General features: G+C 37.2%; 1 protein-coding gene across 1 annotated transcript in view; it reads left to right on the forward strand.

The window, feature by feature from the left end:
* The window catches only part of CASK (calcium/calmodulin dependent serine protein kinase), a 232,126-nt gene that overhangs the window by 170,809 nt on the left and 47,739 nt on the right, over window positions 1–13,578 (forward strand). The window contains exon 11 of the mRNA XM_057380908.1: window positions 6,853–6,974. Coding sequence (XP_057236891.1) covers window positions 6,853–6,974 — 122 coding nt within the window. The remainder of the gene's footprint in view (window positions 1–6,852; window positions 6,975–13,578) is intronic.

The raw sequence follows: 13,578 nt of genomic DNA on the forward strand, positions 1-13,578 counted from the left end.
AAAAAGCAAGCTATAAAAAGTGGGGGTTTCCTGCAGCATTTTAAGACTTGCAGGCTAACAGCTCTACTTCTGTCCTAGGTCAGGGCAGCAGGATGTACATCCATGTCTCCATTTCTGAGCAGTCATGGATTTTATGGTTGTTGTTTGGTTCATTCTGTTGATTTTACAGGTTGTGGGGGGAAAGTTGTTCCTTGTCTTCCCATTTCCCCATCTCAGAATGCCTGTCCAGTAACAAGGGAGTGAAAGTTCAGTGGATTTTTATATAAAAGTTTTGTGATAGTATTGTTTTTCAACAGTTCTAGGGAAAAAAMCCCAAAACTCATACAGAGCTTGTGTCATGATTTTTGGGGTTTTGTTTGTGCAGAGAGTCTTTTCTTTTGCAAACTGACTGTAGAGTGTGCTGCCATCATGCTGGTCAGAAGGGACTTTTCAGAGATTTTTGYAATGAGGAAGAAAAGGTCTAAGGAAGGGATAGTGAAGGGCATTCATTTGTTAAAATATTTGTTTAGTTGCATGTGAGTGCACTTACATGTAAGGTACGAGTCTGGTCTGAAAAATGACGCTTCTGCCTGTTTCTTTACTGCCTTCTGTCGTRTTTGTGACTGGTTTTACAGTGAGGGGTAGCTGGGAAAAAGAATCGGTGAACTTTGTGTGAAGGTGCCAGGTATGGAGAYGGGAGAAAGCTGGAGCCATGCCTACCCTCAGTGCCCCGTGTGTGCRGGATAAAAGGAAGTCTCTCTTCAAAACTGAGCATCAGTTTCTCRCTTCCCTCTTTGTTCTCTCCCCCACCACTTCCTCTTCCCCCCATCCTTTTTTGTTTTCCATACATGGTACTCTGCTCTACATTCCTTCTGCTATTTGGGAACACTTTATCTCTTGTTTTCCTTTCCTTTTWTTTCCTTTGTTTTTCTTTTTTGCTCTGTTTAGTCTTTTTCTCTTTCTCACTGTTTTTCTCTCCTGCACCTATTCCCTTCCTTCTTAGTTTCTCTTCTGACTCTAATKTGCCTTTCTCTCCTTTCTTGTATTCCTTAGATGTTCTTACCTTCTTTAATATCACTGTAAATCCCAATAGTCTTCCATTGCWCCAGATGTCTTGTTTCTGAATTTTTATTGTCAWCTCTATAAAYCTCCATCTTTATAGTTYTCTTTCTAGACTCTTCCTGATAGTTTTWTATATATAYAGTGTATGTATRTACMTATATTTATATTATCACTGCCTTATTTGCTTCCCAGTRGCATTCACATAACTGTGTTCATGTAGGAGCTTGTTTGTAAATTTAGAGTGTCTAAGCTTCACTGTTTGGTTTCAGTCCAAGAAGGAAGAAGTCATGAAGCATTGTGCAGCTCAAATTCAAGCAGGATAGAGTCTTTACTTGCCTTACATTTTAATTACTCTGCTGTGCATATGTGCATGCATCTCACACCTTATTTTAAACTATTACAGTCATGTATATACACCTGCTTTGGCTGTCATCTGTCCCTGCAGAGTCAGTTACTCTGGAATGCAGTGAACAGCAAAGAGCAACAAATTACTGCATGAGAGTAGGGTTATCTCAACTCCAGTGATTTTTGCAGATTTTGTTTCAAGTGATGAAGGGCATCTGGTACCTCAGTTGGCTTTCTCTTAATTTGAGAAGTTGCATCAGTAAAAGTAGTGGAAAGGCTGCACTTTATAATAATGCCCATGCTTGTTTTAACATGAGATTGTATCCTGTGACTTCATTTTGTGATTCTAATATTTGATCTCTCTAAATCTAACAATTTCTAATGGTTTTTCATCTCCTTGCTGGCTGTACTAGTCTCCGACCTCTTCACAAAGGAAAATCTAAATCCTTCCTTGTGAGGTGCCTATGCTTTAAGAGCCAGGATTGTTTTGTTTTTTTTTTTTTAATTTCATTTCCAGCAGCTGCACACAAGAAGGCAGCCAAGAGATGAGGTTGAGAGAAATCAGCTTCTGTTTATTGTAGATTGGCTGGCATAAGGACTGAATTGTGATATATACAGAAATTGCAAATGACAGCAAACCCTTGGTTRGTCATTGAAATACCACCGTGAAATCTTCAAGACACAGTTACTTACCTATTTGCACAACATAAAGAATAGTTGAAAAGTCAAATAAATAATGGTAATTTATAAGAATGATCAGGATCAAAATGAATGGCTTATGTCATGAACTTCATTATGTATGATTCTACAAATMTAAGGGATTTAGATTTTGCCAATGTCTCTTTAATAAAAACATGCTATTATTATAATGGTTATTATAAGCTCTTCTGCAGAGACATTTCCTGGCAGAGTAGTTGCAGCAGAGTGGCAAAAAGTCACGGGTTTATAGTTTTGTGTTTAAACAACATCGGGCTTCCTGAGTTCTGGGTTTTAATTACTCAGAAGAGTGTTTATAATTGACCAAGACTTAAATRGGCATTTGTAATCTTCAGTGTTAAAAAACAAAGAATTATTTTGCTCTCTCTCAGAATGTATTTGCAGGCAKGATGTAGTCTGTGTTTTGCAGCAATATCTGAGTCTCTTACCTAAGCATTTATTCAGTCATTCCCTGTTGCAGATCACATGTCACATAAAAAAACCTCCTAATTCTGTTTGCATAACAGAGGCAGCCAGTTGTACCTGCCTGGTGTGCTGAGACACCTCAGCAAAGCAAACTTTTGGGATGTTTTGTGGTAGAGGGACACATTACTAATRCAGAATATGTAGGCAGTCCTTGGAGAAGTATTTTAAATTCTCTTTGACTCYATTCTAGGCAGAAGTAAGCAGCTCCTCCCTACCTTTAGAGTTAAAATTCTCTAGTCAAACCTTCTGTTCCAGACTAAAATTGCTGGATGTTGTAGTAACAGCACTGTAGTGAGAACTACACTCTAGAGGGAGAATTCAGGTGTAAGAGAATTATTTCTGAATGGCCATCTCCATAARTGAGGTAACAGAACCTGCACAAAGTACCTGTGGAACTTTGACTRCGCACTGGTTAAAGAGATAATCCCAAATTTTTGCCTCATAAAGCAAATACATCTCTCTGATAAATAATAGGTCTGCCTCAGTAGGCAGAAAACACTCACTCAATCTCTGTCTTCTTAGAAGTAATTTGGTAGCATCCTTAAGAAGGTATTGCACAATTACAAAAGCATTTTATGTACTCGTACTGACTGTAGGAGACTGTCATAGGCATTCTGATGTGATTTTTCTTCTTTTTAATATGACAGCCCATMGTTTTCAACTTTTCAGAGTTTTCAGCCCGCAGGAAACTCTGAATAGCTGCAGCCATTCCTTTCTTAGGGAATACAAGAAAGACAAGGCTGTGTGCATGGCCCAGAGTGTCACTGCTCCTTTGGACACTGAGATCATTTACTGTGCATTTRCAGTAGGATCCACAGTCACCACAGTCTTCTCTCGGAACCATGTTTGGTGTGGATTTTGTTTCTGTTTCTGCACAGAAGAGTCTTCTATTTATATCACTGGAATTGCAACCTTTCCTGTGCAATTGGATCTGTTTTTATAGTAACTTAAGGTGCAGGGTGAAATTCATCTCACCCAAAAGTTGGGGCTACTTGAAAATTCTAGGGCAGTGAGAAGCATTTTCTAACAAAGTTTACTTTGGAGTCCTAAAGCACAAACGAACACAGCCAGTCAAGTTAGTCCACTTCCTAATTTTTCCTGCCTTACTAATATTTATGCATCTTTCTAATTTTCATATTTATAGATTCTCTCTGTAACTGCTACAGAGTATGAGAAATCTGAGCTTTTAGCTAGTATGGCTGTAGTAATTAACTTAATTCCTTCCTTATCATCTGTGCTGGGGCTAAAATGGGTACATTTGCAATGTTAAAAGGAGATTAAATCCTATTTAAASAGGATATAAGCTTTAATTATAAATATTGAGTGCCTTTACATTTTCCCCAAAKGTTAGAAATGTAGCTTAAATAGGATTGAATATGAATCTTCTTAGAAACAGGTGTGCTGTAAAGGTTGGTTGATTTTATTTTATGCAGTATCTCTTCTCTGAATTTAAAATTCTTCTGAAAGATACTTTTAGTCTTTTTTAACCAGATGTCTGTTATAAAGAGAGTTTAGGTGTTCACAAAAGTGCCTGTAAAATTGTTCTGTCACTTTTTTTAAGCACTAACATGCTGTCAACATATTGTTGCTCTGCCATTTTCTCATGTAGGTGCACATAATTTGTAAATGAGTGAAAGGAATGGCAGTAGGTGCAGCATAAGATTGTAGATTAAAAGAAGCCTAAGGTAAAACTGTCATTTTGAGGGATTAGTAAAGTCACTGCCAGAAAGTGCCATCAGATTTCTTAAGTACATTCTTTGTTTTACAGCCTTCTRTTCAATGTGACCAGTGGGTAGGAGAAAAAAACACCTAATGATCAAACCCTATTTTTTTTTTAATTCCTAAATATTCAAGAGGTTGTTCAGTTACAAACATTAAGAATTCGTACCTTTCATTTCTGTTTCAAAGCCCTCTGATTATTCCACAGAATAAAGTTAGAAAAGTAAATAATACTGTCAAATTAAAAATGTCATGGTCCAGTGCATTTTGTATTTCACAATAACACAGCMCCACAGACAACTTTGAATGTATTTCTTACTGGTTCCAGATTTGGCTCARGTTTTAGTGATTGTGAGCAACACTGAGCAGTATTAGAGACTCTTAAGATATCCAGGCCTCTGAAGTGAATCTTCTCTTGAGTTTTCCTTAAATATTCCAAATACACAAAAAGGACTTTGAACCCAAAAAAAAAGAAGTTTTGCTTGAAAATAAAATAATTCAAATTCTGAGTGTGACAAGAGCAGAAYAAAAGAGAATTCTAACAAATTTCCTTCTGCCAACTGGATCCTGGAAAGTCAAGCACTTTTCCTTTACTTTTGGAAATCTCTAAGTCCAGCAACCTTTAACTGATATGCTGAACATGTAAGGCAAACAGTCCAGTCCCTTTTGGGTTCCTGGGTAAYTTTTTTTCCTTGCTTAGCTGTGGTCTCTCCATCCTCTTACCAGCAGATCCCCAGYCCCTATATTTTCTTGGGTTTCCTGCTGTGTTTCTGGCAGAGAGATGTGGATGGTTCCCTTCAGCTGAGCAGCCTTGTTCATTATCAAAGAGGAAGCAAATTTTTCTCTTTTTCAGTGCATCCAACCTCCTGCACAGCAACAACTAAGAGTCAACCATTCATTTTATTTGCTGACAGCCACAAATTTTTAAAGGAAAAAAGTTAGTGCATCAAATAGAGACAAATAGTCAGAGACATTTGACAAGAGAGAACAAAGAAGTCTTACTGCTCCCGAACCATGAGTTGTGAGTGAGACGGATACTGTGGTTCTCAAACTTTGTTCTACAGGGAGCTGTGAGGATAATCTTAGGCTGAGGTTTGTATTAAATGTGATACAAGGGTTTCTAGATTTGTAATTTATTTGTCCTTCTAAGCCATGAGGTTGCAAGTCTTGTATACTAGTTTTTGTGTATTTTGTTRTTTTTATTCTAGTTTTTCAAGGTTTCCAGAGAAATAAGTTAATTTAACTTGTTTCTTTGTGTGGTTAAGAGGGAGTTGTGTATTTTGTTTTTATTGCATTCTGAAAATGCAGTAGAAAAGGGTTTGAGCTGAGGGGRGCTGTTAGAAGTGTTCATACATTGAAGGATAGAATGGCAAGGAATGCAGCATTTTTTAGATAYTATCTGTCTTCWCAAAAAGACACAGGTAAACAAGTARRTAAAGAGAATRAGCRTACTGATGAGAAATTACTGAAATAGGGAGTGTGTAGAATTTGGTTTCTAGAATTAAGTATTTTTTTATGAGAAATCATTCAGCTGTTCACTGCCAGACACCATCATTGCTACAGACTCTCATTGGATATGCCACCCTCTTTCCAGATGCTTTTACAGCTGKAGAAAAAGAGAAAAAGTGAAGGCATGGTCCATGGGTGTTGAGATAAGCGAAAGCTGGCATTCTGGCAATGCACACAGGTGGCAGCCACCACTGATGCTCTGATTTTTAAACAAGTAGTTTAATACAGAACTACTCTGGGCTGGTTTACTGTGGGTTTGTGTTGTGTTTCTTTGTCCTTTCCTGCTGAGAGTTCAGCTTTTCCTCATTGAATTCCACCTTCTGTCATGCCTCCCATTTCTCCTTCTTGTCTCCGTAGCTCTCRCTTCTCTTTCACCCCCCTGCCATATAAAAATCATCCCCATCATCCTGTGACCCAAAACAATGCCCTGGTGAAAAAGCAGCAAGTGCTCTAACTTAGTAGGAGATAACCAAGCAAGCAGAACAAACAAAACACATTACAGCCTTTTTTTATCCCCCAGAGGACTCAGCAGTCAGGTCTTTCTCCCTCTTCCCTCCTTTATCCTGATGCTGATTTTAAAAATATTTGTGAAAGCATTGGTTCTTCCTGATTTTACTGATGTTTCAAATTTGATTTCAAAAGAATTCTTACTGCTGTTTCATAATTTTATAGTCTGTATTTGAAATTGGCCAGCAGTTCCAAAAGTGAAGAAGTGAAGGTTAGGGTGAGAATGRTGAGGAAAGGACAATAATCCAAGTCGCTCCATAAGACATCATTGGAAACAAAGCTAAAATAGAATAAAGCTGAGCTAAATAAAATCAGGTTTTAACCTCTCTCCCATTTATTATGTATAATTGCACTATCTGTGAGCACTGTTGATATATRTRAAGTTTATTCAGTGAGTTTTTCTAYTAAAACTCCAGCTTTTTCAAGCTCCTGTTCCAGTTGTACCAGATGAATTGAAAGTTTCCTTTTCCAAAGTTCAGCTTACCATGATCCTTCCCTTTATTGATTTTTTTATTCTCTTTTTTTATCCTTCTGTCTGTTGCCCTCTAGGAGCAGTCTCGCAGGTGCTGGACAGCCTGGAAGAAATTCATGCACTTACAGACTGCAGTGAAAAGGACTTAGATTTTCTTCACAGTGTTTTCCAGGATCAGCATCTTCACACGTTACTAGATGTAAGTTTTCTTTGATAAAAATTTGAATGTGTTCCTGTATCTATTGTTCATTTTGGTTTATTTGGAGGGTATTRCCATTTTTTTTTTGTTTGATAACAAAATTAATTTCTTTAGTTGTAGAATGTAAGAATCATCCAGCAAAAAAGCAAAATTATGCAGAAGTACTTCTTTGGACTCTACATACGGAGTATTTTAGAGTGTGTGGTTAACAGTTTGAGTTAAAAGGTTTGCTTTAAAATAATTCATCCGAACAGCTTTTTCCTTTTAATTAGGGCCAGATTTTAGTTTTTATTTTAAATGTGAATTGCAACATTTTAACTGTAAATTAACTTAAAAAAGGCTCTCTTGAATCAAACCAAAATGCTCGTGTGACCACATGGATGAGGACCATTTTAGTACTACACCTTAAACTGAACAGCTCTGTGAATATCACAAATCTAACAAGATGTGTGTGGTTTTTACCTAGTGCAAGAATCACAGGAGTAGGAGTCATTCCAGCTGTCTGATCTGCAGGTAGATGATTGTGTTTGTAGAGACTTGAAAGAGTTTCTGAAAAATGGTTGAATTCCCAACTTCCTCTGTGCAGCTTTGCAGGAGCACGAGCTGATTGTAAACAGTGCCACAGCTCYTTTGGTGTCCAAACTCTTTAAAATGTAGTGCATGATTTTACACTTGTTATAGTTTGATTAGTCACTTGAATTCTGTGCATTCTTCACATTTAAAGGATTCCAATCCACCCATGCTTCCTTCTGGAAGTGGCCCCAGTGGYTGGGTTCAGAGCTGGTCTTTGTGGCAGCACCAGGCTGCTGGCAAAGTTCCCCTGGCTCACAAGGAACCAGAGATAAGGAGTTGGCTGCTAAATGATGATGGCACTGCTCTGGCACAAGGCTGCAGTTCTAATCTGTGTTCTCTGATAATTGTTCATGCRTTTTACATCAATAGTAATTGGATAAAATTAAATGAAGCACACAGRAGGAAGGGACTAGGAGCTCATGCCTGTCCTGAATTGCATCTCCAGCAACTCATCTTTGCAATTTGCATTAAAATATAAATATTTTTTTCCCCTTTAAGTTCATCTTGTTTATGCCCCAGATACTTAAATTACTCTTTTTATATTGCAATGCTGCAGGTAATATGAGCAAGAAATAAAAAATCTGGAGACGAGTAGAATAACATGAGCATAAAAAGAACCAGAACACTTGTGTCACTCATGCAGAAAGGTTTTAGATATTCATTAACCATTATTATGTTATCATATAACTTCTTGGGCATTGGTAAACCACAGGTTTACCAAAACATACCAAAAACCACTTAGTTTCAGTATTTTTCTGGATGAAAGGTCCGCCAGACATTAACTCATGCTTCTGCAATGCTTTTGCTTTTTTTCTACTCTTGACAGCACCAGTCTGGTTCCTACTYCTTCATTCATGACCTATTATTGATRTAATGGTGTGTTGTAGCTTTTTAAATAAGGAAAACCAGCAAAGAATTCATGCAATTTTCCCATTCTTCATCATGGTCATTCTCATAAATCACAWCCTATAATAACATATCTGTGAGGAAAAAAATGCTATGAAAAAGCATTTTGGTTTAATTAGGCCATGTGGATGGGGGATGATAGGATCTTCCTAAAGATACTTTGACTAGGAAAAATGAAATAAAATTCTGAAAGATYGCAGTGTCCTGAAATACCTATTTTAAAAACTAAAGCAATCTGAGGCGAGTTACAGACAGCATTTTTTGAAAGGGCAGCTTTTTAGTGTCAGTAACTTGAATGTGGGAGGTTGGTYTCTGTTTATGTATCAATACTGTTCCAGTTTCTCTCTCAGACTTYTGAGAAAATATCACCAGTTGTACTTGGATGAAGTTTTGTCAGGGAAACTGTTTATTCCTCTCAGAGTATCTGGGGTTACTGAAGCCATCAGACCAAGTAACCTATAAAGCATTATATCCCACTAAGAGGAATATTCTACTCTGCTRTGAAGTTGTCGCTGTCACTTTGCATTAAATTACTGTTCCTCTTCTGTGGCCATATTCCACAGTTAAGTTTGTTCTCATGTTCCTACTCTTTCTCAAGAGTTATCCTTATTTTTAGATTAAGCACATGATGGTAGATCATGACTGCTGCTGAAATATCTTACTTTGCCTCTGAAAGAATTCTTTTTTCTGAAAGCCAAAAAGGAAAGTTCAGGGGGTTTTTAAGGGTGCAAGTTACCCATATGTTGTTGGTTTTTTTCAGTTCATTCACTTGGGTGTTATGAGGACAGGTACCTCTTGAGGCCACAGAAGGCATCATCCCATTGATTGTGTTTAATTGATTAATTTGTTTAAATAACTGTCTTAAGACTGTCATTTTGGACCAGAAAAGATGCCAGCTATCTAGAAAATAGTTTATATTCACTGTCAGCTAATCCAGCGTATCCTGATGTGTGGATCACTTTGTGTGTTTTTCTCATCATTTTACACACATTGTGTGTTTTTCTCGTCATTTTACAGAATCCAATTATTTGTGTTGAGTGGGGTTTTTTTTCCTGCAGTGAAGTTACAGAATTCATTATTAAAATCTTAACTGTGTTTACTGGGGAGAGTAAAGAAAAGGCCCTTCTAGAAACAACCATTTAGAATTATTCACTACTTCAAAAAATTTATAGTTTAATAATTGATCCTTTTTTTTAAGTGAAGGAGTAATTTGGGTTTGGGCCAGTTTTTTTTTTGCTTACTTGCTTCTGTTAAATGTATGGTGATCAAAATTTTGGGGATGTTCCTGTGTGTGACTTAGAACTGTCTGGGTTTATGACTATTTAAAGCTTTATASACTGTTCCGTTCCAGTATCCAATTTAGATGATAAAGAATGTAGTACAGTACATAAATAACTTCATGGAAAAACAGAGTTAAATTTAAGTAGTRAAAGCAGTTTTTATTACCACTGAGGATTTTTAGAAGGTATATCAAATACTTGAATTAAATTCTTTTTTATTGACTTTGATGAAAGACATTGTGAGAGACACTGCTGTCCTGTGCCAGCAGTGCTGATAAAGAAGTTGGGAAGAAATGTGAAGAGGTYACTAATTTTGGAGGCATTTGCTGTTCTGTATCATGACAAAAGATGTTACTTCAGTGATCATTTGTTTTGAAATGTTTAGTGGGCTTCAAGGTGTGCCTAATGGGGCAGAGTTTTACACATTAAGTTTCATCTTTTCCAGTGCATCAAAGGAATTTTGCTAAAATGTAAACACAGGAGCTGCTGTTTGGTGCAGCTGCCCTGCATTGAAGGAGACAAGAGAAATCATTCTGCTGTTGAGTGGAGTGGTTTGGTCACCTCTGCAGGGTCGTATCTGGGGTGATTCTCAATGCAGATGTCACTCGATTTACAAGTGAGATTTTCACTCAGCAGGAGAACAATATCAGCTTTTGTGTGGCTGGGGCCTCTCTGCGCTGCTGGCTTTGTCTGCATCTGTCTGTCCTGAGGCAGAGATAGTTCTCAAGGCTAAAGTCTTTTGGCTGTTAATTTTTAAAAGTTTGTTACATTGTTTTCGTAGATGGAATCGTTGAGGTAAGTGTTGTTATTTCTGTGATAGGAATGTTATAAGCTATAAGGTATAAGCTTATAAGCTACATTTTACCTTTTGCTGGCTYAACAGAGTACACACGTTTGGTTTTAACTAAATGAGGTTTAATAAATTTTTCACTAGCCATTTGTATCATATCTATGTGTGCAGCCACTTCTTTCAAGTTTTAATTTATATTCAACGTGAGTCTGTTTAAGGCATACTGATTTCTCAAGAGAATCTCACTTCTATGTCTGTAATCCTTTGTTGATCATGGTAGTATTTCAAAGGAACAGGCATCTATCTGTGCACACTTTAGAGTTTCCTTGGGATTTTGTTTTAACTAAGTCATCCAAACAGATTTGGTCCTGAAGTCCAGACTTTTAAGGAAACGTATTTTCTCTTGCTAGAATGAATGCTGTTGGAACCTCAGTTTAGCTTCTTACATGGTCAGCTAAAGCTTTCTGCTGGGTTTATTTTGGTTTATTCTGTTTACCCTCCCAGTCTGGATGCTGGCACAGTGAATTTGAATGTCCTTTGTAAAAGTTGCAGTTATTCAGCAGTGTCCAGGCATGGCTGATACTATAGTATTCTCTTTGAAAATGTTTTAAATTCTCCATACATTTATTCCTGATCTGCTCTTTTCTGAGCAAAGTGTATTATTTTAACAATTTTATTGTATACTTCGGAATTTTTTTTTAAAAGGCAATAAAGCCAAAATCATTTTGACTTCTCTCCTCAAAATACTTTCATTTCTTTCTTTCTTTTATTTTAATCATTAATAGACTGGTAATATCATATGATACAGAAAATAAAACGAGCAGCTATGTATAAGAAGCTTAAATATTTTCCTAGCTATCTAATTCTGCTGTTTTGATTTGAATGAGAAGGACTTTCTGTGTGAATCACGTAGTGTGGTTTGAGGTTTTTTGGATGCACATTGGTCCTTACCCTCTTGAATACTGATTATGTTTACACTTATAGGGGAAGCAAGTTTTAGTAAAACCTGAATGCTTCTCTTTTGCAGAAACAGATCACAAAGTGTGTTAAAGATGTCTTGCTTAAAATCCCTCAGAACGAACATGCCATGCTTAAGTGAAATAATACTTCATCAATTTTAAAACACATTGTTTTCATATTTTTAGTTATCCTTTATGTCATATCTTTGTACGACAAAAACACATGGAAAATATTTGTTAAGGAAAAAGAGAAAAAGAAAGAAACTGTGTTGGCAGGAAGGCACCTTGCTATTTGGGGAATCAAATCTGGCTTTTATCCCAGTCCAGAGGCAGTGTGCTCAGCCCCAGGGAGTGGGAGGGACTGTCCCACACTGCAGTGGGAGCTCCTTTCCCAAGCAGTGTAGACGGAACAATGGCCAAGCCTTAGGGAGAACTGTTTGAAGAATTCCTTCAGCAGGTGGGCTGGATCATCACTACCAGTGCAATTTATTTGTTCTTTAAAAGGTAACTTCTCTGGAAGCTCTGAAAGAACACAAAAAGCAGAGGCTATTCTGGAATTCCTTCTGCACTATTTTATAATCATTCTCTAAAATACTTTCCATTTTCAACTTCCTTCTTACCTTTGCTTTTTATTTTCTGTGCTGCTGGGATAGGTGGATCCCTGTGCCACTCAGCATCATCTCATTGTTTTCTTGTTCTTCCTGTTCCTCTGCCTTACAAATTACATTGGGGATTTGTTTTATATTTAGACTTCAGAGCAGAAAGCATTGCTGCTGCACATTTTTATAATATATAATAGAGATAAATGAGTGGGTCTCTTAAAGGCTTAATACAAATATGAGCCAACAGTTACTTTCATATTGATTGAGAATAATTTTTGAGAAACTTATGTATCCACCGCTTTCCAACAATGCAAAATTCTGGCTTAGTTTTCATGGTAGTGTGATAGTTACTTTGTTATGCTTAACYTGTTTTCTTTTTAACTAATATTCTGTCCTTCTGAGTATTTATAATATTGATACTGAGTATTTATAATCTTGATACTGGTGTATGTATTCATCTTAATAGTGTATTTGAAATGGGAGTTTTAGTTTTTGGCCCATTCTTCTTTGCCTCATGTCACCTTCTCTGTGTAAGTGGTGTGTTACTGTGTCTGTGTGCACCAACATCTCCTACTCCAAAGCATAAATCCAAGGACCTTTTTTGCACATGGAACTATAAATTCCCGTTATTTTAGTGTATTTTTAAGTTAACTGGACCCTGGTATTTCAAGGAAYCTTAGAATTGTATTCCTGGCACTTGTAGAATATTTAATTCACTGATATTGTCTTGGGATGAAGAGGATCATTTTCATATTTAGCTTTCTACATTTTCATCACTTCTTATGTTGTGTGTAGTTCAAGTTCTGTTTTAACCATAAGGGCTACCTGTTGTGTTTGGGATTTTTTTCCATATAAATCTTCAGACTCTCAGATTTATTATGTCTCCAGGAGTTTGGGACCTGCTCTGAGAAATCACAGAAATTAAGAAATACTACAGCCCCTGGGCCACAGTCCAGAAATCTTGAATAATGCTTCAGMTTTTTTGGTGCTGGGAGCTTAAGTTTTGAATGATGCTTCAGTCTGCACTTAGTTTACATTAAAAAGCCCAAAGGCAGTGTACAAACAGCCCAGGAAGCTCTGCTTCTGTCTCTGAATTCAGTCAGCCCTCACTGCCTCCTTCTTCCAGTTCTTCCAGTAGCTGGCTGGGGCATGCTGAATGTTCTAGATGCTAGTGATCTCATYGCAGTGTATTTTTATTCATTGCAGAAGGTTGATGTGAGTAGGGAGGAAAAAAAATTGTTAATTCAAACATTTTTACCTCGTGGTGCAAGGTGTGCTSCATGTCACAAAGCAGGAGAGGAACTGTGTTCTTTGCGATCACTGTGGATTTAACTTGATTTGTGGGTTCTGTATCCTTCTGGAATGAGGTTTGTGGTCATTAACAATCTTCTCTTCAGGTTGATGACCCAACCAATAAGGTAATTTGGCCAACAGGATTGGGATTGAAGCCCATTTGGGCCTAACCTGAGTCTGTAGTTCYTACTCYTGGCCATA

Source organism: Malurus melanocephalus, unplaced genomic scaffold (genome assembly GCF_030028575.1).
Source record: "Malurus melanocephalus ecotype Western Australia unplaced genomic scaffold, MMel_1.1 scaffold_479, whole genome shotgun sequence".
Lineage (NCBI taxonomy): Eukaryota > Metazoa > Chordata > Aves > Passeriformes > Maluridae > Malurus > Malurus melanocephalus.